Below are 26,818 nucleotides of genomic sequence, written 5' to 3'. Positions count from 1 at the left end.
CCACCTGGTCCAACTGCCCTCCAAGGAACAGAGACAGCTAGAGTAATTCTCTCCCACTTCCCAGCTCTCCCGTTTGCCTAAACACCATTCTCACACAAGCTTACATCTTTTTTATTATTTCATCTTCAAACAAGTTTGTTCTTTAAAATACTTAAAATACCAAAATACGCAGAAACAGCAGCAGCATTGGCTGAAGTGCACGCAGCCTGCTTTGCTTAGGATCTGTTTACTTTCCAAACTGATGGAAAATACTTAAGAATGGCCTAATCTCTTTCCTGGCTTGCCCTAAATGAAATACCAGGCCTTTTCATAGCCTCCTTGCAGGATGGCAACAGCATTTGAGTGGCTTTGGTAGGATTCCTACCGGAACATTTTGTTTTACAAAATATACTTAACGTGCTTCCAGCTTTGGATGTTTCGTTCCTTCAGTTATAACCCCTGCTTATTCCTATTAAAGATGTCCCTGGCTTACTCACAAATCACTACTGCACTTGGATATACAGTCATTCTGGCTCTGAAGCTCCACACAGTATCACAGTGTTTTTTGGTTTTCCCATGTTCACCTTACTCTGAATGCTGGCAATGGATTAGAGAGCTCACTTCTTCTATTTGCTCTAAGAGCAGGAGAGCTGAGGAACCATAATATTCTTAAATCTCTCCCCAGCGAACATTTCTCATCTCTGGATCACAAATCTGATGGGATTTTCCTGTGCCTGCTTGACTGTGATCAAACCTTAAGACATTCTGCAGACATACCAAAGACATCTGGCTCACAGCCTACGCAGTCCCTTCACGCACCCACATTTAGCAGTGTTTTCTGCTCCATTGCTTCAAGGAGCCGCGCAGGGGAACTCAAGCACAACAGTTTTAAGACCACTTCTACTTTATTATGCATGGAAAATATCTTCTGCGAGACAAACTCATTTGCAGCAGCTTTACCCCTGCAGAGAAGAGGCAAGCCACACAACTCATCCAAACAGCCCTCATCAGCTGCTGACCTGTTCCTCTGCAGCTGGCCAACCACACGGTGAGGAGAACAAGGATGATTCTGTCTCACCTGGACCCAAGGATTTTGTTTCACTCCAGTACTAAAACAAATATAGCAATAGGTACTTATCAATCTCATTAACCTATAGCCTGTGTTGCAGCAGAGAATGGAGAGCTGAAAGACTCCAATTCAGCTGTGTCTTGGGGGCTCCACACTCAAGAACCCACCATAAGAGTTGGGTCCTATTTGGACCACAGCAGTCAGTCCTTCAGCAGTCTACTACACCTAGAAAAGACAGAAAATTAACTATGTTACCCAGAAAGACTATTGCAAGTAATCCTTCTGAGGAGATTTAGCTTAGCCCTACTTGTGTTTGTTAGGTAAGATTTCTTTCCTCACTTTTTGAGGTAAAAGCTATGAAAGAGAGCAGTGCTCGAGGCTGAGGAAAAGACCTTCCTGAGAGCACCATCCAGGAGGAGCAGGGCACAATCTCGATGTGGGGATCAGCGTTACAGCAACCTCACTGCACAGAGCAGCAGGATTATCCTTCTGAACTGAGCTACTGATAAGCCAAAAGAGGTGGGAGGAATGAAGTAGGAGGAAGCGGAGGGAAGAAATTTAAAACTTGCATTGAGATGGCTTATTTGAATGCAAAGCAGGAATGCTGGGAGAGGCTGCAGGTGACTTTGGTTGTCACTTCACTGTATGACCACCCATCCTCTGAAAAAGACTCCCGCAGGGCTAAGCTCCAGGGCCACAGGGAGTTCAAAAGGCCTGAGAGGCACTGGGGTTGCCACATGAGCACAGATGAACTGCAAAGCACCTGCAGCAGGTTTACCATCAGACCAGGCAGCAATCAACAATCGTCCATATGTGCACAACGAGCCCAGGGAACATTACTGTAACCAGCACTGCACATGGGGGCAGTTCTGCATAGGCCTGATGTGTCCTGCAGGGAGTAAGCTCCTACCAAATTGTCAGCATTTACAAATGATACCGTCTTTTCTAGTAAGAGGAAAGGCCATAAAAAAAGCTTGTCAGCCTAGACGGAAATTAGGTAGGAGCTTTGCTTGCACCCTTCCATTGCTGCTGTAAAAGGTTTCATGCTGCCCAAGGAACCCACTGCTGTTTATTTTGCTTGAAATAAAACACAGCTTGAGCTATGGTTCCAAACAGGTGTTTTCCAGCTACTCATTAATAAAAGAAACGAGCATTTTGAGGTGGATTTTTGTTGTTGTTTGATTGTTGTTGTTGTTGTTTTTACCTCTTTAGCACGCTACCTTTCCCATGCCCTTTCACCAGCTCCAGTCTAAACACTGTGAACTGCCAACTATCCTTAAAGAGGCACCGCAGCTGCTCTGCTGCTGGATCTGTGCACCAGAAGCAGGAGGAGCCCTCACCAGGATGCAGCACGTTGGTGGCACTGGATCAGAACTGTCAGATTGTTTGCCTATGCCGTAATGATTGACACACGGCAGGCAACAGAAATAAAGCACGCAAGACCCAAAGAGGCTACAGAGTTCATGTATAAAAGAATAGAGACTTTTAAGGTGTTTGGGAAACTGAGACAGCAGAAATAGGAAATGATGTTAGCAGCAATGCAAATAGGGGAAAGTGACCAAGTGTCACTCGAAACACGGACTCCTCTCGCAGCCGTCACACCTCAGGCTCATTCTGCAGGTGAAACACAGCGACGACAGCCATAAGGAACAAAGTACGATGCTGTGAAGTACGTGCCCTACAGCAACAAGGAACAGCAATTGCCTAAGAAGGAAGGAAACAAATCTAGTGGAGAAAGCTCGGAGGCGAAGCCCCAGGTGCCTGAAACCTACAAACGTATACCCGAGATGTTATTTCAACCGTGAAACCCCGCAGTAGGTGACAGGAGCACCCTAATTGTATAGTTAGAAGCTCACAGACTTCAGCCACCCTGGCACGCTCCACTGCTTACCATGTAAAGAAAGAAGAAAAGTGAACTTTCATCGAAACCGAACTGCTCCCGTTCCCCCCACACCCCCAACCCGACATCACCCTGCGTGCCACGGAGCCCGGGGTGATTCTTTTGGGGCTGAGAAAAGCGCAGCGTGAGCCGCAGAACGAAGCCGGTTTCGTTTTCAGCGCGCGAGCGTGGAGAGAAAGGAGCGGCGCTCCAGGAAACACGTTGTCCTCTGCCCTGCCGCCTCCAGCCCAGGGGCCGCTGCTCAGAAGGATGCGCTCCCACCGGCACGGACGCGGGATTTGAGGGAAAAGGACCCCGTTTTGGTGCCGGCTAAAGGCCGGCTTGTAGTTGGCGCACAGAGCGGCCTCCTTCCCCTCCGCCCGCAGAACGCTGCCCCCCACCGCCGCAGCCCGGCTCGCCCCGCACCGCGTCCCCGGCGCCCCTCACCCTTATCGTCCTGCACCATGCCGATGGTGCCGCCCGTGTTGATGACCAACACCCGCGCCTCGCTGACGGCCTTACAGCCCGGGAGATCCTCGCGGTGGGTGCCGCACAGGGCTCTGCCCAGAGAGCACCGCATCACCGCCGCCTCCATCCCGGCCCCGAAGAACCGCTACCTCCGGCGAGAAGGGGAGTTAAAGGGCGGCCCGGGGGCCGCCTCCGTCCCGCCCCCGCCGGCCGGGCAGGCAGCGGGGTGGGGCCCGGAGAGGCGGGGAGAAGCGGCACCGCCTCCGGAGCTCGCCGGGCTGCGGGGAGCGAGGGCGGGAACCAAGGAGGCGGGGTACGGCACGGCCCCGTTGGTGCCGCTGGATGGAGGAGCGCGGGCAGCGGTGCGGGGAACGGGCGGGGGAGGGCTGCACCTCCCCCTCACCGGGGTTGCGGTGGAACGGTCGGCCTGTAGTAAGATAAGAGCAGCGGAACAAGCAGCGCAGCAGAAGGATACACAGCCAGATAGATCTCTCAGTTAAATCAAGCTTGCCTCAACTTCTCTGCCCACAAACTCTTTCATCGTGTCCCTTTGAGGACACTCGCCCCAAGGGACTGCTATCTCCTGCCAATCCCTGACCACGCGGTTCTCCCCGCACGCAGTTACAGCTCCTGTTGCTCAGCCCCTCCCAAAGCACTGGGGGAAATCCAGGCTCATGGTCAGCAAAGGTGCTTGCTGTGACAGTCCTTCACCCCAGCCTTGCACAGGAAGACGATGATGGACAGCACTGATAACACGCTTGCTACAACAGATTAACAACCACAGAACAACCACAACAGCCTGGGTGTTTCTCAAATTCTCCTACAATTTCATGTAACAGTCCTCTTACGCAGATCTTAAGCAAAGATGCTTTGTGTTCAATAGATTCCATTATAATCAGATAAGTATCACTTTCGAAGGGTCTCAAAACACCAATGCTTTTGGCTAACAGCAGAGTACGAACTATGCACAGAAGTAAGAAATTATATATTGCTCCATTCAAGCATTAACCTTGCCCAGCCTTATCCTGCACAGCCTCAAAGGCTTCAGCTCAACTTCTAACAACTTCAGATAGTCTGAGCCGAATGGAACAGTATAAGCAGAGTCAAAGAAGCTTAATGAATACGTACTTGTGATTCATACGACTCTTCTGCTAGTTCAGCATAACGCTCTTCAATAAGCACATCTCGAATATTCACAAGGTCCCTGTGCCTCGTGTAGTGGAAAGCATCTACGTGCAGAACACTGTGCACAAGTGAATACACCTCCACAAGAAGAGTATAACCATTTACTAGCGAGGCAAATCTCCGGCTAGCACTGTAACTCCACCGTTCCCCACATACAAGAGATTTTGCAGAGGGTCGCATCTTGCATATCTTGAATTCCAGAGCCTAAAGCAAAAACATTAAGAGCAATGTCTGCCCAAGTAAAGAGTGAGCACAAAAATCTTTCATTTTATAACGTAGTCAAACTGTTGAGAAAACGACCTCATAATTATTCCAACAACAACAACTATGACGTTTGTTTCAATGGATTTAAAATACCTGAATGAGGACTGGAAAAATGAATTTTAGTTAAAGTAGATAATGTCTTTGTAAATATAGCTCTAAAGGAGTCCTTCAGACTTGCTTTACAGATCACCATTTAATTCTCAAAATAATTCTGCCTGAAAAAATGCAAGTGAATACAGTAGTCAAAAGAACACAAAGTAAAAACAGACACTTCCATCTGGTATAAATACAGCAAAGCTATCTCCTACATATACGTCCTGTGACTAACAGAATAGCACAGCAGGAGAAGCAAAAATACCCTTCACAACAACAGTACAGAAGACATCGCCACTGCAGACTTCCCCCACACAGGTAAGAAGAGATCTTGTACTGCCACTTATCTGTGATGGGGACAACTAAGATGAAGCAGAGGGTAAGTAATTAAACTAATAACTGTTTCTCCTCTCTGGGCTGTTTTCTGGGCTCTATAAATGAAGCTGTCATTTGCTCAGAAATTCTTAAACCAAAGCACTGCTAATCTACTGCTCAACCTGTGAAGCTCAGAACTAACATGTAAGCAAGCTATAGAGGAACCAGAACAACATTCTCCTTCTTTTCATAGAACTGCAGGACAAAGAAGCTCGTGACCAAAAGCAAGAAGCAGCAGAAGTCAGCTGCCTGAGCAATTCCTTCTTTCCTTCTCATTTTCTACAGCTCTTGGGATTACAGGTGGGAGGGAAAACCCAGTATGCTGCCAAAGGAGAGTTAGTTCAAACACTGTTACAATAAGAACACAATGCTGTTGAGATTTTTTTGGTTTTTTTTGCTGTTGTTGTTGTTTCTATGTTGTTTTTTTTAATGCCTAGGGCAGGCAGCAAGTCCATGTGTTTTCATTTTGCTTTAATGTTTCACATGCTCCCCCTGCACCCTCCCCCCCTGCCCCTAAAGACAAAGGGTGGATAACATTTCTCTGCAATCATATACAATGCAATTCAGTTACACAGAATAATTGCTTGTTCTGCGTGTACATACCTGGGAAAACATTTGTCAAACCAGTTGTAGTATTAGGAAAGATGATTGGTAAGATGTAGGACACTACCAAAACATGCATTAATTTGTTATTATTATGAAAATCACGACGAACAGGAGACCTGGGACAGTACTGCCTGCTGATAGCGGTCAGGGTTGCGGTGGAACGGTCGCCCTGTAGTAAGATACGAGCAGTGGAACAAGCAGTGCAACAGAAGGATGCAAAGCCAGATAGATCTCTCAGTTAAATCAAGCTTCCCTCTGTACTTCTCTGCCCACAAACTCTTTCATCAATTTGAAATTGAAAACTAGCTTAAGAATGACTCACTACATAAACGGATGGATGGATGGCTGGCTAGGTACCAGCTCCATAGAAACAATCTAAAGAATACACGGGAATAGCACCTCAACTTCAATAATAATGTTGACAACAGAAAAACAATTATGGAGCACAAGGAGTTGCAACAGATGTGTTTCTCTGAAACGATGTCACAAGTGACAGATCATTATCTCACAGGGGAGGCAATACAGCCTTAAGCCATCCATTCCAGGACGGGTTTATTCCAGCACTTGCAATAGCTCAACAAAAGGCCCAGATGGTCTTAAGAGTGTAAACCTGGAAGAATCAAAAAGTCTCCCTGGAAACTTAATTGGCAAGACTACATTTCAAATAACGTTCTTGCAAGCAGAGAAGAATGATGGCCTTGAACAACTTAACAGACACGAGATCCAAAGCTGTGAGGAGTGTGAAGCAGGGAGTTTTGGAATCAGAAAAGCAAAGTGGTATTTAATATTACGTAGCTAACAGCATCCAACGTATCGGGAGGAGTACAGTGACACTCACTAGTTGGAAGGAGTTCCCGCCATCCCAGCCGGTTTGCTCCAGCAGCCGTGTACCAGCCCTGCAGTCTGTCAACATGACCTTTAGCTCTGTGGTTGGGAAAAGAAAGAAGTGAAAAAAAAAAATCAGCCCAGTGACACAAAGTCCTGCTAGTTAGCATTGTCACAGTTGTTCTGAACACTGTGAATCAAACAGGATTAGGAAGTCTGCCAAGTGAGTCTAAGTGGGAGCTGAGGAAAAACACAACAAAAACAAGCACACACCAAAAAAACTTCCAACCGTGAACAGACAGCAAAGAACACTGCTACAAGGTAGTACTTAACAGGCTTTCAGGGCAGTTTTCCTTTCTAAATGATAGCTTTAAGTGAAGACTTCTCACGTATTTCAGTTACTCCTTTCTGGTAAGAAACAGTACAGTGACTCACTGTACAAACCGTACAGGTTTTTACCTGCATACCCCATTTCAAACTCTACAAAAAAAGGTTCATTAAAGTTCACTAGGGAAGATAATGCAAAATATCTACTGCTCAGATCATCCTTATTGTATTGCCTTACAGTAAAAACACTCTTGAATATTCTCATATACCACTACTACCCACTGTTAAAACATCTATACAAGCACATGTTATAATGCCCTGTGAGAGACATCAGTGTTACCACCATTCTAAGCTGAAGAAATTGAGGAACACAGCTGGGTAAATACTCTGGAGTTAAGCTCTCAGCACTCAGATTGGGTGGGTCCTGCACCCACAACAGCTGCCAGCAGGAAAAGGGAAGTAATTGTCCCCCTGCACTCAGCACTGCTGAGGCCACACCTCAAGTACTGTGTCCAGTTTTGGGCCCCTCACTGTAAGAAAGACATCGAGGCCCTGGAGCGTGTCCAGAGGAGGGCAACAAAGCTGGTGAGGGGTCTGGAGCACAGGCCTTATGAGGAGCAGCTGAAGGAGCTGGGATTGTTCAGTCTGGAGAAGAGGAGGCTCAGGGGAGACCTTATTGCTCTCTATAACTACCTGAAGGGAGGTTGTACTGAGCTGGGGGTTGGCCTCTTCTCTCGGGTGACTAGTGATAGGACTACAGGGAATGGCTTCAAGCTGCACCAGGGAAGGTTCAGGCTGGACGTTAGGAAATACTACTTCTCTGAAAGGGTGGTCAGGCACTGGAATGGGCTGCCCAGGGAGGTGGTGGAGTCACGGACCCTGGTGGTGCTCAAGGAATGTTTGGACGCCATGTTGAGGGACATGGTTTAGTGAGAACTGTTGGTTATGGGTGGATGGTTGGACTGGATGATCCTGTGGGTCTTTTCCAACCTTGGTGATTCTATGGTAACACTTGCTGCTCCCATTTACATAACATCAGCAGCAAAATGGAGGTCAGGTGAAGTCTGGGAAGAAAGATACTGGCTCTTGGACCAGCTGAGCAACCATCGCTCTAAACATTACTGCAATCATCTCTATAGCTAGTAGCTCTTAAGGAGGAATTTTGATTATTCAGCAGTCACTTCCTTGAAGCAGTGTGTGATATATACAAACAGATCGCTCTGGAAAAGTTTTAATCTCCATACGTGGGGCTTTTGGCAACCTGGTCTGGAGGGAGGTGTCCCTGCCTATAGCAGGGGGTTGGAACCAGATGATCTTAAATGTTCTTTCGAACCCAAACCTTCTATGATTCTATTACTCATTTTTGGACCAGACAAGATTATTCTTTTCCATGATTTAAGTACAGAAGAGAGCTTGGACCTTATGTAAGTCTTGTTTGTGAATGGTTTGACTGTGCTGTAAATATTCCCTTTTCCCCTTTCATTGGTGCTCTCATCTCTCCTCAGCCACGAGCCTTGTAACCACATCAGTTCAAGAGGACATTTACAAGCCTGAAGCATAAAGGTCAATCTGATGATCCTCAGTCCTCAACAAGAAAGAACTGACCACGTGATGGAATACGGAGTACTGTATGGCTGCGATGACCACCAGTAATGCAGAGCATGACAATCAGCCATGACCAGCCTAGAGCAGCACTCAAGTGACTGAGTTAAGAAGTTTCTAGGTTTGAGTTTGCAACATATCCTAGAACTCAACAGCATCATCTAGCAGCAGGCTGCATGTGCTGGCAAGGCTGTATATAGATGCAGTCAATGTAACATACATGGTTTGACTCAAGGACTTAAATACAACTAGAAGAAAGCAAACAGGATACACGAGTACTGTGTGGCATAAGTAAGAGGCCTTGTGTTAACAGAACCCCAGAGGCTGCTGCCAGGATAAACTACTGACTTTTCTTTTTTTAAGGGCTTTAGAAAAACAGAGTAATATAAAAATCACTCAGGCATACAACCAGTAAAAGTGAACAAGTGCCAGAGTGAGTTCACAAGGCACGTGCATGTGATCAGCCCACTGAGGATGTGGAGCGTGCTATAACCAATAGGCTGCTTTGTTGGCAGTTTGTACTTTAACACCTAGCCAGGTTCTAGGGTGGCCGGAACTCTTAAAAGCAATGTAATGTTTAAGCACAACTGTTAGGGTGTTTACTACACTCCTCAGTTGGAGGTTGTAGGGTTTATCTGTTTGTTTAAATCATTAGTTGGTGTTTAAGCACCAGTCACTGGCAATTCAGAACTACCCAATGAACCAGACTGCTTACCAGTGGCTACCCGTGTCCTTCCACCTCATAACCTGGCTGCTGGACCACAAGGCCCAGATTCCTGTGCAACGTCCCGCTTCTGCTTGAATCAAAGGAATTCACACCTCTCTTCCTGACACAGGAAGACAGAAAGCCACACTGCAGCTTCTCCTTTATAACACACCCTCCACACGTTTCCCTTTGCTTCCAACTGTCTTTGTAACTACTGAAGAACAGGATGACGTCAAGAGTAGTTCTGTGAACGCCTCCTGTAGCCTCAAGGTTCCTTCTGATTCCAACTCCATCAATCACTAATCCACAAAAACAAAGTATGCAACACATTCCCGTATCACCCTCAGCACTACATAAATGCCAGTAAGAACCAAAGAGTGTGCCCAGCACCTCAGGATACTTCACAACTTTAGCCAAGCCTTCCCCTGTCCTGTTACATGAATTAAGCAGTGGCGCTTATTCTAGTTATTAATTGGTATTAATTAGTTATTATTAAGACTATTGGCAGCAATCACATTTTTTCTCCTAGTGTATCCTCAACCTTCTTAACTTCTACTCCATAAATTAAATCCAAGAAGTACCTATTCCCTAAAGAAAACATGAAATAGATCTAAAGTAGGTCATTTCAATAGCCATCTTAACTGGTGAGTGGGCAGGAAGACTTTGCCAATGATTGCTGTCCAGACCAAGTTAAACTCACTCACAGAGATCTATGGTTTTAACTAGAGAAAGCAAAGGAGCTCTCTACAGCTTTTTTCTGTGTCTAAATGTTTAAACACTGCTGACTAGTGCATTTTCCCTTATTTAAACACAGGTGTTCAAGGAGAAAGTCACCCCTGGGCCTTTTATTCTGTCTTTGTGGGAAGAAAAAAAAAGAGACTTAAGACGTAAGACTTAAAAACTGTTTGTGGAAAGAGCAAATGTGGTAGAGAAGAAGCCGCCTATCACAATGATTTGTGCAATAATTGGGGCAGGTTTCATAACACTGCATGAGAAAGTGCTTTGGAAGAGAAAGCAGTCACTGTTCTTTCTGGAGGGCACGAGGAAACAGCTACCAGTGTTTGAAGCACATTGGCCTTCTTTCCTTACAGAAAGGAAACTCCAAATAAAACTATGCTTTGATGGCAATGCTGTTTTGAGTTCTAATCCTTTCTACACGCTAAGGTAGATAAAAAAAACCAACAAACATTGTACCTATTACACCTTGAAATGGTGCTGTTAATTATTTCCAAGACCAGTATAACTTATCAAGCCTACGTTAATGCTTACATCTTGCCTCAAACTGTAATTCTAACATGTAACCCAATTTGTGTGGCTTTTTTTCCTGACACCTGTATGCACAGTGGTGTGCACAGCCCTCAGCATGGCGTGTTGCTTCTGTTTTAAAGCTACACAGGGCAATGCAGCCCAAATGCTGTCTCTCCATGGCAATTCTTTTCCCTGAGAATATCGTATCTGTGGCTGTGCGAACAGCTGACAAAAGGGAAGGTGAGTAAATCTCCATGGGCCACGTGAAAGTATGATGTCCAGATTTGTTTATTTGTAATAATTATATAATTTTCTCTTTCACTTTGTAGAAGCGTTCCTAACAGTATGATTATACCGAAGTAACTATAAAGCAAGTGCTTACAAGTACTATAAAGAATCAGCTTAGGAATCAGATTACGTTTGTCCGACCTTTCAGCAATTCCTGTGCACTTGGGATAACAGCTCCTATAGTTACAGAACAACTGTAAGAGATAAAGTTAAAAGAAAAAAAAATAGTTAAAAGAAAAAAAGGCAAAAAAAAAAAGAAACCAAACAAAACCAATTCACTTCAATCAAGTGATCCAGGCAGATTATGGTTACTGGAGTGGGCAGAAGGGCAGTTAGCTACCCCGTTATTCATAAGGACAAGAACAGAAACCTCTTTGCTTTTTTAGGATACGAGCCATTACTTCTTTACTGAAGGCATTACATCACACAAGTGGAAGTTCAAAGGGCAACAATCCGCACACGAATAAGGCCAGCAGATGGCAGCACACGCACACAAACTCACGACGACAGCAAGACGAACGATCAATGTATTAAAAACAAAGAATATAACAGATACATACTGCTCCTCTGTCAACTCTTAACTTCAAGGTTACTTACGAAGAATCCTAAGAAATCACTCTACTTATGCCATCCATTTTGGTATTGCAACATTGCATTTTCCTACAGAGATTCCCACCATTAGCAGGCAGAGCAAAGACTTGACATTCTGTTCACTTCATTTACACCCCCAGGGGTGCTCAGTTGCAGCACACTGATTTTGGATACAACAACGGTGAGAAATACCGCCTAAGGCACTTAATTTCTTCATATTGAACCCAACACAATACAAAATGTGATGTTTTATAATTCACAGGTATTACTAAAAAGGATGAGGAATTAATGCTCATACGCAGCTAGTGAAATCACCTAAATATACAGCTGCCCCTCGACTCCAAGTGCAGCTTAAAATCATTACTTAGGTTAAGCATCCCCTCACATTCCCCAGATGTGCTTGCCTTTTATTTTAGAAGTGACCACTGATGATGTCCGTTCTTCAGAAGACAGCTGGATTTAAACTACCTTCAAATCACTGAGTTAAGACTGAAAAGAGGAATATTCTTTCAAATACCGCTTTTGTATTCATGTATTTCATGAACGCAATCATCACACAGCGTCAGTAACTAAATTTAGCTTTTATTAAGCACGACTGCACAACAGAACAGATAAACCCATTTTATTTCACTTCTACATTTTATTCTGAAACCACTGACCTCGTTTTTAGAGCTAAAGATCTCACGAATCAGAAAAACAAACAGACAGGATGAAACAAAGGTGCAATGAATCAGTAATTCAAAAGCATTCTTCTGCCACACAGGAAAAGGAACCACGCATTATGTTTTGTTGTAAGAAAAATTAGTGAAAAATTGCACCTGACATATAAAGTTATACTTTCAATTGGAATACAACCTAAATATTCAGCTTCCCCAAGCTTTTAGGTCTAAAAAAGATAAAAAGTAATGACAAAAGAAAATGCAACTGTCAGTTGCAAGACTGAATCATAAGCCACGGCTTATGAGCTTTCAGACAGAAAATGAACAATTAAAGCTAATTTATTTTGTCTTCTACAAGCATTGTGATAAACCTGCTCAGAATTATTATTCAACAGAAAACTGCATCCTGCTCTATGAAATCAATGTATCTGCTTGAGGTCACTATACCTCTGGCTTTTAATATAAAAATATACCAAACTATGTTTTAATACACTTACACTAATGTTAAAGAACAGTCTTGTGAAACACACGTCTAACGGTTATATGTAGAAGACAGAACATTCTTGAACTGGCTGTAATATTTCTTCCTCTGAAAGACTTCCAGCAATACTTAAACGTTCAACATAACAAGCTGATGCAGCCGATAAAGACCATCTTCCCTTTTATACTTCTTTTTAGATTGGTCAATGATATGCTGTGAATCCACCTAATCAAAAGGAAGATATAAGTTAGAATTCAATCTTATAAATGCTCTCCAATGAAATACAGTTAAATAAAATATATTCCTGTTTCACTTCTGAAAAGTTCAGACTGTTTCAAATCATACAGGCATTTCAACATGCCTGTATGATTACATTTCAGCATAAGGGCTACTACTATGAAATAGATGAGAAGACCATTCCATGTCCAATTCCAAGGCATTACAGGTAGTATTTTATGTAATGACAATGTCGGGAGACTCCTCACTCTTGAGACGCAATGTGGAAAATCCTGATACAAGGTTTATACATTAACTAGTTACAAAAAGCTAACCGTTAGCATAGCTGAGAACAGGAGATTATCTTGACAATACACCAAGGAAAAACAAGTTTGAGATATACCAAACTGTTTTTGTTTTCATAAGACACCACATCAAGACATACTCCAACCCCTCAATGGATGCACACTAGAAACTTGACAACAGTGGACAAACAACACGGACCCATTCTTTCTGAAGAAACCTAAATCTCTCATTTATATGCATTGGGTTGTGAGAGGGATTGGGAGGGTGCATGTGGACATCTCACTCCTGCGCTCAGCAATTCATCAATTCCTTGTAGGTAAGAAAATGCGGCTGTTCATTATGGCATCCAAATAGGGAATCAAGTGGCCTGCAGATGCCTTTGCAGAAAGGTAAGATTTCTAATAGAGTAGGAAGCTGTACTTTCCAGTTGGAACACTCCCAGATTCTGAGGAAACTACCTTCTGATGCCATCGCACCAATTCCAAAACAAGCCACACTTCTGTCAGCTTAAGAGGGAAAAATCACCTGGAATCCAAAACAAAACTAAAATGCACTGTATCCAGTAAGCCTTAAACAAAAAAAAAAAAAAGAAAAAAGAAAAATGTAATGCTACTTGAATGCTACTAGTGCATTCAAAGGTAAAGCTGCCTCTACAATCTCAACTGAAGTATAAACACGAAATGTTCTGTTTGAAACGTCTGAATTTTTACATACACAAAGCTATTTTTTTTTAATTGATTTCATAGAACTATGGTATCAGCAGAAGGTGATGCAAACATAACAGTTGTTGATACCTGAAATTTGATTCTGCAGTGCTTTCTGTATCTCTAAGTTCAATGCCTTTTTTTTCTCCTCAGCATCAAAAGACATCCTTCTAAAGATAAATTCTACTTTCAATCACTCAACTGAACATGCTGGGGTACCGTGTTCCTTTTCACCTTTTTTTATTACTATTTTTTAAGTTCTGTTTCTACACTCACTTGATTCCATGCATACGGCTTCTCATACCACTTAGGAACAACTCCAGGTCTTGGTTTGCAGATCAAACTGAAATGACATAAAAATAACCTTAAGAAATATATTTGCATTGGACTACTTAGATACAAAGAAATGTTTATAGCAGGTACAACTGGGTATCTGTAAGATGTCCATGCTGAAAGGAATCTTAATTTTACATGTTAATATGCTAATCTAAGTCTAATTAATTCACTTGCCTGGACTTTGTCCCTTTAGTTGAAGTCAAAAGATGAACTTACAGGACAGTAACCTCAGCTGTTTGTTTGCTCCGTTGGTTGCTTTTTCTTTTTCTTTTTTTGAAGGAAATAATTATTTTTTAAATTGACACAGAACTACAATTTGCAACTGTCATTTATTCTGTAAATTTTATGTATGCTTCTTCACTAGAACATATAATAAAGCTATTTTTAGGGCACTTTGTTTTGCATGACCACTCAATTACTATAGATCGTCTGCCTGCTCCAGTTATTTCCTCAAGCCGTGCAAACTACAACAGTAGCAGACTTTAATTAATTCTGTCTAGATGTGTTTTTCAAACACACATTTTAGTCTTAAGTAGTGGTGACACACTGTATGCATAATTAGCTTTCAAAAACAGGAAAAGATAATGAAAGATTACTGAAGCTGTATTTTTACATATTTACTCTTACTAATAAAACAGTTTTTTCCCCTCGAGGCATTAAAGTGAGATTAAAAAGTATTGGTAATTAAGACAGATTTTTAACATATGAAAGAGACATGACAACAACCAGATTGTTTCTTCCCTCTGAAAGACAGAAAGATGCGCTGCATCAGAAAGTTTGAAAAAATAATCCAGAATAAAATCAACAATTACTTAATTTGGTTTCCTGATAGTATGACACCTCCCCATCCTGCAGAACCCTGCCATAAGCTCCCCCATCCCTACTTCAGCTGCCTGTGCCCCAAGGCCAAACACAGGATGGCTACATAACCTTTGCCCAGCCAAAGAGTGGTGAAGAATCTGCAGACAGGCAAGAAAAGTAGAAAAATTAATAGTAGGATCATGGGACAGCATTAGTAGCAGCACAAGGATTTTGGGAGGTAAAAAATAGCAGTGACATTTTTATGCTCTGAGCTTTGGATTAAAAACTCTCAGATGCAAGCATAAGCCCATCTTACTGCCACAAACAGGCACCTTCAGAGAGGTTTTGTGTTTCTGCTTCCTTCTGCCCCTCTACTTCCCTACGGTTATTACCACATGAATCATGTAAGCAAGCTTCACTTAGATTTGAAGACTAAACATGGTACTAGATGAAAGTCCAGAGGCAACAGACACCAACTGCCTAAGGTATTTGGACACAAACAAGAAATTAAATATTGCATCAGCAGTGCACTTAACAGCTGGTACTTTACCAGGAACTTTGCCGATGTGAAATGCCAACACATTGCTGGCAATTTGCACCAGTGCTTCTCTGAGTGTATCTCTAAGGTACAGCCTTCATGAAGCTGTACAATGCCTTCAATGGTCTTTACAGATGTACAAACCGATCACTTAACAGCTGGCTTGAAGCTGCCATGTCTCTGCAACAGGGACAGCTGGCACGTCTTCAAGACTGCAGCATGCATGGCACAGCATCCAAAATAATCACCTTGACCCCCTGCCTGATCCAACACCTGCTGGTCAGTTGACATACGTTAGGTATCCCCACATCTTCTGGGGATTTCCTATGGCTTTTTAATTGCATTTCATTTCCACTGCCTCAAAGGGTAAGGCTGACTGCCCTCACATTTGCACATTCATTATATAGTGATCTATATTTAACTTCAAGTATTGAAAATTAAAGTGCATTGCATTTAGTCTTCTCACAGATGGAAGAAAAACTGAACAGTTGTATTCAAAACCGAGAAACACCTGAAAACTCAGCATGAACATCTGTTCTGATCATCATTTTCATAACCTAAGGTATTAGCAGTTAAGCTTAAAAGCTTTTGAGCCACAACAGCATGAGAAATTGCCTCATTTTGGCAGTTACTTTAGAAAAGCTTACTGTAGGAAAATGTCCCATTTACTAGAGATGAGAGCAATACTAGAGAGCACAGTAACACATAGAAGCTGCTACAGGGACACCTAACTGACCAGACTAGCCTGAACACTTGCCACATGCCACAAGTTGAAAGAATTCTCAAGACTGGCTGCACTGACTCATGACACTCTTTTCAGAGCCACTGTTGCAGTTACAGAAGCTGGGAGGTCTGTTGGAGAAAGACAGGTGGTCTTAAGTTCAGTAACTTAGAACTACCAGCAACTAAGCTGGTCAGTACCTCTTCTGTTGATGCCTGTTTAGGGAGGAAAAGCAACATAAAACTCAACGTCAATTTAGAGGGAGAAACTTCTAAGTCTTTCCATGCTTTTATACCATAAGTCTGAGTACAGAAAAGTAAAGATGCCACAGAACTGGTATTCTGTAGAACAGCTTTTAAGCTTCCTTGAAGAACCAGTGCTTCCACAAGCAGTCTAAAGTTGTTGAGCACACCGCTTTTTAAAACAAGCAAATTAAATGCATTACTAAATGAAAACATCCTATATTATCACTTCCCCAAAGCCTAATCTGAGCTATGCTTTCGAGTTATGCTTCAAGCAATCATTTACTTTCTGGTTTTGTTGAGACAGCAAAATGCAAGTTCTTATTTCTACCAAATGATTACCGTAGAAGTAACTGACGAACATTTTCCTGCAGCTGTGGCATCTTCTCTTTTTCAGAGCACACTGCACATTCATGGAGCAGCTTATTAATGGCTGCCCTCAGGATGTTGATCTGTAAAAAATAAGTGACAGAACATAAAAGTACAATATAAGAAAAAATACAACTCTCAAACTACAGAACAGCTTGGGTTTAAAAGGCCCCTCGAAGATTATCTAGATTCTAACCCCCCCCCCACCCCCCTGCAGGTGGCAGAGTTGCCAACCAGGCATCTAAACCAGTCCTAGTTCTGAGCTGCACTACATCGACACATAAGAAAGGTGGTTGGGGCACTCAAAACTGAATTGCAATTGGAATATTAACATACGCAAAAGCATTTGAAGCTTTGAAATACTTCTTCCTCCAGATGTGCCACTGCTAGTAGAAGAGGTTAATGCTCCAGACACATCAAGATTAATCAGATATGCTTCAGAAGATAGAGGCTACCAACTCAGAATTCCTTCTAAAACATTTTAAGGATTTTCTCTATCTGTCCTTAATTTTTACACACTCAAGAGCCTGGTGCTACCATTACGGCTAAGGTGTAATGCATACAGATGTTACACAGAAATGCTTTCAGAAAAGAAAATTCACTGTATCTGCATACCACCATGACCCGCTACCTCCTTAAAAAACCTCTAGAATCCACTGGTAACCTATCATACCAGCTCTGCACGTAGAACTGCTCAAGGCACATGAGGTCTTTCACTGCCTAGTATCAGATTCCCAGAGCAAATCAGTCAGACAATGCAAAGCACTGTATTCCTCATCAGAACATTTTTGCAGTTTGTAGACACATCTGTCAGAAGGACACTTGCACACACGCGGCTTTGGACAGCAAAGTAAGCTGTATTTAACTTGTCCACAAGGGTTTCTATTGTTTGACTGATTTGTTCTGGAAGGAGCTTGACATAGTTGACCTCTAAGAACTGTAAAATTAAACTCAAGACTGCAAAGCAAAAATACTACACTGATCTGTTAAATAACAACCAAACAGTAATTCTAAAAAAAAAACAAAAAACATACAACCATAAACAAGTACTGATAACTTATTAGTGAAAAATCAGTGCTTTTGTTTTGAGAAGTTTACAGAGTACTGTACTACTACTCATCAAAATGTATGGGCAGCAGTTCTGTCTGATAGAAGTCCAAGGTTCTAAACAGGTAGTGCACATTTTAAATAAAAAATAATAGTAACGACAAAGCTTCAATTGTTCCAAAGGCTGCTAGGATTCCAGCTAGTAAAACATTTAACAAGTTACGATGAACTAAATTCTACTTATGTATTAATTTACATTGTAGTAGGGTATGAATTTTTACCTCCAATATGTCATCTACGTCAAAATGCACATCAAATGTCAGCTCCATGTCATTTTCTGGAAGCAGCGGAGCCCTACAAGTCTCACTCCAACCCAAACCACACAGAGCACCAGTAAAATACTTGCAAGCTTTATCAACCCTGCACAAACAAAGAAAACAGTCTCACCTACAGATTAAGAAACTAAACTCAGATGAATACAGACTTAAATGAATTTGTATAAGCCATGCCAAGCAAGATACAGTAGTCTTAGGAAGTGAAAGCAATTGTTACACATTCATACATTGTCACAATGTTGTTTTTTTTTTTTTAATATGGCAATGAAACAAAGCTGGACTTCAAAGTTATGAAAACAATCAAAATTTGGGAGAAAAATTATACGTGTGCAAAAAGAAACTTAAATCAAGGAAAGCTGATTTCCCTGTGTTGAAATGACAGCTTACAGATATGAGAACTTAAACGGAAGTAATCCAGCTGCCAGAACTCAGGTTTTACAAAACTCATGCACATGTTTCTCTCCTCACACAGATTTAAAAACCTGCCCAGTTCTACAGTTCACCTTCCTAAACTTACTGTACAGTTGTCAAGAACTGTATTATTTCAATATAAGAAAAAAGAAAATAAGAAGAGTGGCCTGCAGTGCCACTTTTAAAGTGAACAAAATAAAATATCTTAGCAAATACTACACTAAAGCTAATACAAGATGATACAAGAGCTGTATACAAGCAAATGAAGATAGCATACTAACTGCTGGGAAGAAAGCAAAGAAGTCTGACACCAATTTCTGAAGGTCTTAAACTAAATAGACTTCAAAAACACATGAATACCTAAGTTCTATGGCAGGAGCAAACAGCATACTAAGGAGAGCAAGCAGACCAGGAATTGGAGGCATCAAAGATGTTTCCTCTAGAAACACGGTAGATCCTACAAGCACACAAAAAAATGTCAAGAGTACATAATGAAGTTGCTAACCTCAAGATGATGTAATATACAACTATGGTAACGTGTTTACTCAGAGCTATTCACACAAAAACAACTCTTGAAAAACTGTCGAAACATCCGTATTAAGCATTACCATTTTCATTTAATGATAAAAACGCAGCAACCAGAAATTGCTCAGAGGAGTGTTCTGGAGCATCTTGGACAACAACGGAGTTTATGCTTCCCTTTCGTATGACGGCACTTCTGGAGAGGAAATAAAAAGTATTTTCAACATGGAAACAATAAGAAAAACACATCAGAAAAAGCATACAAACAAGAAAAATAAAATCCTTTTCATTTCAGAGCACAACCTGAACAGAGAGCAAAATCTCAATTAGTAGATGTATATGACTTAAATAATTTCTCTGTGTGATATTAAAACATCCTTAAATAGAACTGTTCTTCCTAATATTTTTTACAGAGCAGTAGTGTGTATTTAAATGCAATTCACACATTACCATTCCTGGATTTTCAATGTTCTAAAGTCTTCTAAAATTTTCTAATATTAACTAGGATGAGTTCTACCAATTTATGACAAGTAACAGTTAAGAGCACATCTATGCTTCACAATAGGTGCGTTATCATACCTGAACTGGGATACCCGAGTCATACCGTGGCATTTCACCTCATAAGGACTGAATGGGCCACTAATTGTCACCTTTGAAAAGATGAGGAATGTCACTAGTTAGCTAACATATGTTTCTCTCCTAAAAATATTTACAAATGAAAAAGCAAAATGTTTAAAGATCTTGTGCACACACTGAGCAACACTGAATTGATAACACTGAATTGATAAGGCAACATTTATCACCATCCATCTAATGCAAACTTATCACACTGAGACACCTTAACGAACATAATGTTATTTTCCATGGGTGCTGGGAATCCACGACTTCCACAGGGTTAAGCAGCATGAAGTTTAGTCACTGTAGAGCATCTAACAAAATCAAGCCACTGCTGTTTACATGAGGTCCTTAAATTTGAAAACACTACACTTCAGAAAATAAAGCAATTAAGCAGGATTCTGAGGGTAACCTGAGCATGATTAGGAGCCCAAAAGCCCAAATTTTGTCAGGTTTGAAATGGGAAGAATTATGATGTAGACCAGGCATAACTTGGAATCAGAACACAGAAAGGGACAAAAATCTTTTTGTTAATATGTATCAGCTTAGTAGTGAGTAGAAGTCTCAAACTACTTAACTAGAAGAGAATTCTGAGTTTGGAGTTGGTAGTTGAAGAAACACTCACTGTTTCACTATTATCATGTGCTGTGGCATTCTCTGAACTGCTTTTCTGTCACCTAGCTAAGCAAGAACCAAACACTTCTTTTTTTCCTCCAAAAAAAAAAACAACTGAGCCACAATTTTACTTTTTGCTGCCTCACGTATTACAAAGATGACTGTGTAATGAAACATGGTGTTCAGCTTCTCAATTTTACCTTCATTTTGCAGGGGCTGGAAGTGCCACCTTGGGATGTGATAGTACAGCAGGTTCAGCTAGCTTTTAGGCTATAATTCAAAACTTTGTTAAAAGCTACAGCAGATGAGTTCGCAGCGGTGCTGCCATTACAGCTCCCTGCTCACAGAACATACCATGAACAGCATCAATATGGTATGGTTATTTAAGGTAATTTCAGTCTACTGTTCTAATAGTGTGAGAAAAAGGATACGTAATGCCATACTGAAACCACTACTCACATTACCTTATGGGTTGGTGCATCAGATTTGTTGTCAGAAAACCACTTTAGTAACCTTTCAATGAGATCCTTTTCTTCCTCTCTTGAAGATGCAGATGTTTTCTCCTTTTCCTCTATTCCATTTAAAAAAAATCCTTTCAGTGAATCATGGCTTTGCTACATAAAAATGGAACAGAATTAAAACCATGAAACAGAATGTTTCTCATACATTTTATAAAGAAGCATCCACAAATGGAACAAAAACATGCAGACAAAAAAAACCAACAATGTTTTCATCACCTCATTACATAAAACATGAAAATGCAGTTCAGACTGAGTTTCAATGAGTAGCAGAGCAGTTCAAATGGTTCCATAATATTCAGATAAGTAACTCTTTCGAAGGATCTCAAAACACCAATGCTTTTGGCTAACAGCAGAGTACGAACTATGCACAGAAGTAAGAAATTATATATTGCTCCATTCAAGCATTAACCTTGCCCAGCCTTATCCTGCACAGCCTCAAAGGCTTCAGCTCAACTTCTAACAACTTCAGATAGTCTGAGCTGAATGGAACAGTATAAGCAGAGTCAAAGAAGCTTAATGGATACATACTTGTGATTCATACGACTCTTCTGCTAGTTCAGCATAACGCTCTTCAATAAGCACATCTCGAATATTCACAAGGTCCCTGTGCCTCGTGTAGTGGAAAGCATCTACGTGCAGAACACTGTGCACAAGTGAATACACCTCCACAAGAAGAGTATAACCATTTACTAGCGAGGCAAATCTCCGGCTAGCACTGTAACTCCACCGTTCCCCACATACAAGAGATTTTGCAGAGGGTCGCATCTTGCATATCTTGAATTCCAGAGCCTAAAGCAAAAACATTAAGAGCAATGTCTGCCCAAGTAAAGAGTGAGCACAAAAATCTTTCATTTTATAACGTCGTCAAACTGTTGAGAAAACGACCTCATAATTATTCCAAAGGCTTATGTTAATTCATAGGAGTGCTGCAAAACTATTGTCCCAATTCCTATTCTTTCACTGCCAAGAGAGCTACGCATTAAATCTTCCATCAACTCAGTGCTGTAAGAAGTTGCAAACTGAGCATAAATACAAGACTAATCGGTATTAATTTACCATTCATATCAAAACCTTACTAGTCTAGAAATGTCTTCTCTGGAAACATTTTATTATCTACAGTTCTTTTTAACTAAGGCAATACAGAATAGCAGACAAGACGAAGTCAGTTCTCATTTAACCCTTTTCTACAATTGCTACCTGTAATCAAAGTCTTGAATGAATTTAAAACAGAAACCCTTGTCTCCTGGCCATTTTGGAAAAGAGCTATCAAAATTACTTAGCATATTAAGAACAGAAATAAATAGAACTACAGTTTTGCTGGTTTCTTCAAACACTCTAGACAACAACTATGACGTTTGTTTCAATGGATTTAAAATACCTGAATGAGGACTGGAAAAATGAATTTTAGTTAAAGTAGATAACGTCTTTGTAAATATAGCTCTAAAGGAGTCCTTCAGACTTGCTTTACAAATCACTACTTAATTTTCAAAATAATTCTGCCTGAAAAAATGCAAGTGAACACAGTAGTCAAAAGAACACAAAGTAAAAACAGACACTCCCATCTGGTTTAAATACACAAAGCTATCTCCTACATATACATCCTGTGACTAACAGAATAGCAAAGCAGGAGAGGCAAAAATACCCTTCACAACAACAATACAGAAGACATCACCACTGCAGACTTCCCCCACACAGGTAAGAAGAGATCTTGTACTGCCACTTATCTGTGATGGGGACAACTAAGATGAAGCAGAGGGTAAGTAATTAAACTAATAACTGTTTCTCCTCTCTGGGCTGTTTTCTGGGCTCTATAAATGAAGCTGTCATTTGCTCAGAAATTCTTAAACCAAAGCACTGCTAATCTACTGCTCAACCTGTGAAGCTCAGAACTAACATGTAAGCAAGCTATAGAGGAACCAGAACAACATTCTCCTTCTTTTCATAGAACTGAAGGACAAAGAAGCTCGTGACCAAAAGCAAGAAGCAGCAGAAGTCAGCTGCCTGAGCAATTCCTTCTGATTTTCTACAGCTCTTGCTATTACAGGTGGGAAGGAAAACCCAGTATGCTGCCAAAGGAGAGTTAGTTCAAACACTGTTACAATAAGAACACAATGCTGTTGAGATTTTTTTGGTTTTTTTTTTTTATTTTGCTGTTGTTGTTTCTATGTTGTTTTTGTCAATGCCTAGGGCAGGCAGCAAGTCCATGTGCTTTCATTTTGCTTTCAATGTTTCACATGCTCCCCCTTCCCTCCCCCACTGCCCCTAAAGACAAAGGGTGGATAACATTTCTCTGCAATCATATACAATGCAATTCAGTTACACAGAATAATTGTTTGTTCTGTGTGTACATACCTGGGAAAACATTTGTCAAACCAGTTGTAGTATTAGAAAAGATGATTGGTAAGATGTAGGACACTACCAAAACATGCATTAATTTGTTATTGTTATGAAAATCATTATGACTTGATGTGCAGTTCTGTTTCCCAGATGAGACATGAAAACGTCCCTACCTGGAAAGGAAGCTCTCGAAGACTGCTTGGAATCTCTTTCAGTTTTTTTAAAGGCACTTTTGATCTATCACCATAATCTACAAAAAAAACCTGGCAGGAGGGGAAAAAAAAAAACAACAGGAGCATCAGTAGTCTCGAGAGAATTACAAATCATACTTCCGTCGCAAGAAATGTGACAACTTGAGCTTAATCTTATCAAGTGAAAGATAATCATTTTCAGAGTCTGGAAAATATGCTAATCGAGACAACCTGAAAATAATAAGTCAAATATTTATAACATGTATTATTTGATCCCTTGGCATACACCCAAGAGGTGGTGGAGCCTCCTCCTTTGAAGGTGCTCAAAATCCACCTGAATGCTTTCCTGCTCAACCTAACGTAGAGAACTGCTTTAACAAAGGGTTGGACTGGATGATCTTCAGAGGTCCCTTTCAGCCCCTACAGAAAAAAAATAATAATAATTATACACCAACGTGCTTGTTCACCCTGTTCTGGTGATACAGTATGCTGACCTGATTTTAGTTCTAGTTTTCTAGATTTGTTCTCTTCAGTGGAAAATAACTGTCATGAAAATAATCCATAGTTAGAATTCTTACTAAAAAAGCTCCAAGAAAGTTACAATTAACCCAATTACCTCTGGGTTACCGATTTGATACAATATAATGCACTACCGTACCTCTGCAAAATCTCCAGAAACATAAAGAATACGAGCTCTGTAGTATCCTGTGTTTTCGAGACGAGTGAATGGTGCTAGACAAACCAACTCTGGATGTGGAGATATTGACAGATCCGTCAAGTTCTGGTAGTTCAACTCAGCAGTCAGAGTCTGAAGTACAGACCTATTTCTTTCATCTATCCTGTAGCCCCAGAAGTGTCCAACTTCTACTATCTGAGAGTAGAAAAATTAGACAATATCAGATCACATCATTACAATAGTAAACATAGTATCTAAACGTTTTCAGCTTCAGATTTCATAAGCATTTATATATACATATAATCTTCCCTTAACACAATGTTTTATGCATGCAGTGCCTTCTTGAAATGATCACACAGTACCATTAACTCATTTCTCACATCTGCAACTTCTGAATAAAACTATCAGGTAATAATAACCAAGCCTAATAAACGCACCAAGTATCTACTGATACTCATTTTTGTAGAGTACACAAATACTACATCTCTACCATTCATCTTCTCTACGTTTATTTCATTTTTCAGCTAACTTCTTTCAGATATCAACTGGCAGTAGCATCCATTCCTTTCACTAAAGCTTGTTCAATAGTTATCTCTAGTGTTAGCTAGGTACTGATTACTGATATGACCTTCTTCAGATACAGAAGGCTCCTACCTCTGTTACACTGATGGACAGAAGACGATTAGGAATCATCTTTAACAGCTGTGAAGTACCAAATGAGACTTCTACAGGCTCCACTGTCTGTTTCTGATAGTCCACATTCACTCTGAAGTTCATAAAATAAAAATGTTAAATACTTCACTCAGAAGTGAAAAATTAGGGTTGGTTGTTTTTTTTTTGTTTGTTTGTTTGCTCTCACTGCTTCTTACAATGATGAGGCACACAGGTACGCATATAGAAAATGAGGGAATGAGGGAAGGAGGGAAGGAGGATGAAATTAAAAAACAAATCCAATGACAGAAGTCATGACAATCACACTTTGTAAAGTAGAGGTAAGCCCTGAGACCCACTTATGTATTTAACCTTTATTTGAAAATGCATTTATTTGATTAGACCATAAAGTGACTACACAGAGCCAACATACGATAGGGAAACTAAGATGCTATTATGACCAAACAGAAAGATACCGGAAGGCACATACCAAGAATCAACTCTGTCATGAGCTTACTAGAAGCCCAAAGGTTAAAGGTTAAATAGTAAAGGTTGTTGCATCTTTTTTCCCCCCTACAGTATGACTTATAAATTTCTTTTTAAAAACAATCTGAATATATTACAGCACAAATATAAATTCAGAATATCCTCCCTCCCCAGTTCCCTGCAGAGTGTGGTTACCTTAAAGAGTCCATGCCTGTAACTGTCACATGTTGCAGCTCCTTTTTGATATCATCTGGATAATGAACATCCAGTTCAAGAGGAATTTTCTGCTGTGACATTTTGATTGACATATAAACTGCAGGAAGAACCTTTAAACCCTCCACTGGGTTATGGGAAAACTCTACCAAAGCCCTATTCAAAAAAAGTCCAAATCAAAAACAAATGAAAAAAAACACAGAAGATGATAAGATGATCTTATAATAAATACCTGATGGGAAAATCAAAACTAAATGAAGACAATTAGGAAAAAACAGAAAAGCTATTATTTTTCCCCTCCCCTCATCATAACAAGTAAGAGAACTACAAAATGCATTTTCCACACAGGTTTTGATTATCACTCTTATGTGCCCAAAAACTTTTCTTATAGTTGTTGTAAAAAAATGTTTTCTAGCAGTTCACATACCAAATTCACTACATTTAATACAAATAGAAGGAATGTGAAGATGCATGTGATTTTTTTTTTTTTAAAAGGTATAAAAAGGTCTGCACAGAATGATGTTTGGGCAGCTCAGTCCACAGTCAGCCTGCAGACCAGCTAACACTGCCAAGTCACATGCATTTTGTAGAAAGCCATCTGATGGTACAAATGAGCTGAATTCACTATATAAATGAGAAACAAATACAGACAAATCAGCTGCAGTTAAGGTCCTTTGTTACAAAACAGAAGAAACACAAGAGAAATTGGTCTCTAAGGCACTAGCTTATCAAATGTTATTCCAACCAACACATATTCAATTACAAAGCTCCCTTTTTTATTCTAGTCAATAAATCAAAAACAATTTGTTGATTTCTGACAGATTAAATTAGAAATATTCATTTTGTCAGAACACCATGTAAAAAGAAGGAAAGTCATTAGCAGACTCAATACTGAGACCAACAGAAAAGTATGATGCTTAAAATACTTTGTGCTTACCTTGATCCATCATACATAACAGATTTTACTTGTCCACACTGTCTAAACTGTGACTGCAACTGATTATGGTACAGATAACCATAGGGAGGAATATTCCTCAGCTGTTAAGAAAAGTCAAGTTAAGCTTGGATACATCCAAACACTTTAATGCACTGTTAGCTTCACTTAAGTAATTAGTTAACTCTTATCTTCCTCCTTCACTTGAGCTGCAATAACAATGATCTAAAACCCAAATTAAAAAAAAAAAACATACTGCATTAGATTAAAAAAAAGATCTGAAAAAAAAAAGATTTCCGCTGCTAATTACTGCCTTCCCTAACTCCTTCCTCTTGGAAGGAGTTAGGGAAGTTCTCCCTCAGTTCTCAATAGTGGGAGAGGATGGA

General features: G+C 40.7%; 2 protein-coding genes across 10 annotated transcripts in view; both read right to left on the bottom strand.

Annotated features, from left to right (window-relative positions):
* The window catches only part of ASPG (asparaginase), a 49,591-nt gene extending 42,663 nt beyond the window's left edge, over nucleotides 1-6,928 (bottom strand). For 2 of the 6 annotated variants that reach the window (XR_001466924.2, XM_015287850.2), the window contains exon 1: nucleotides 6,757-6,928. Coding sequence is in view for 2 of the 6 variants with exons in the window: in XM_015287850.2 (XP_015143336.2) it covers nucleotides 6,757-6,913 (157 nt within the window). In the remaining 4 variants the exon portion in view is untranslated. Of the gene's footprint in view, nucleotides 1-1,215; nucleotides 1,274-2,939; nucleotides 3,540-6,756 lie in introns of those variants that run through there. The other 4 variants (XM_046942593.1, XM_046942594.1, XM_001234723.7 and 1 more) reach the window with 4 other exon arrangements.
* Nucleotides 6,929-12,067: 5,139 nt separating this feature from the next.
* The window catches only part of TDRD9 (tudor domain containing 9), a 52,376-nt gene continuing 37,625 nt past the window's right edge, over nucleotides 12,068-26,818 (bottom strand). For 2 of the 4 annotated variants that reach the window (XM_004936387.5, XM_046942586.1), the window contains 14 exons: nucleotides 26,436-26,536; nucleotides 25,481-25,654; nucleotides 24,803-24,914; nucleotides 24,131-24,343; nucleotides 23,455-23,544; nucleotides 21,473-21,733; nucleotides 20,888-21,037; nucleotides 19,773-19,843; nucleotides 19,280-19,389; nucleotides 19,032-19,128; nucleotides 18,207-18,345; nucleotides 16,852-16,961; nucleotides 14,148-14,214; nucleotides 12,068-12,870 (listed from right to left, as the gene is read on the bottom strand). In XM_004936387.5, the coding sequence (XP_004936444.2) occupies nucleotides 12,775-12,870; nucleotides 14,148-14,214; nucleotides 16,852-16,961; nucleotides 18,207-18,345; nucleotides 19,032-19,128; nucleotides 19,280-19,389; nucleotides 19,773-19,843; nucleotides 20,888-21,037; nucleotides 21,473-21,733; nucleotides 23,455-23,544; nucleotides 24,131-24,343; nucleotides 24,803-24,914; nucleotides 25,481-25,654; nucleotides 26,436-26,536 (1,791 nt within the window). In that variant the 3' untranslated portion in view covers nucleotides 12,068-12,774. The remainder of the gene's footprint in view (nucleotides 12,871-14,147; nucleotides 14,215-16,851; nucleotides 16,962-18,206; nucleotides 18,346-19,031; nucleotides 19,129-19,279; nucleotides 19,390-19,772; nucleotides 19,844-20,887; nucleotides 21,038-21,472; nucleotides 21,734-23,454; nucleotides 23,545-24,130; nucleotides 24,344-24,802; nucleotides 24,915-25,480; nucleotides 25,655-26,435; nucleotides 26,537-26,818) is intronic. The other 2 variants (XM_015287833.4, XM_040701305.2) reach the window with 2 other exon arrangements.

This window comes from Gallus gallus, chromosome 5 (assembly GCF_016699485.2).
Source record: "Gallus gallus isolate bGalGal1 chromosome 5, bGalGal1.mat.broiler.GRCg7b, whole genome shotgun sequence".
In the NCBI taxonomy this organism is placed as follows: Eukaryota; Metazoa; Chordata; class Aves; order Galliformes; family Phasianidae; genus Gallus; species Gallus gallus.
This window is presented reverse-complemented; position numbering and strand designations above follow the sequence as displayed.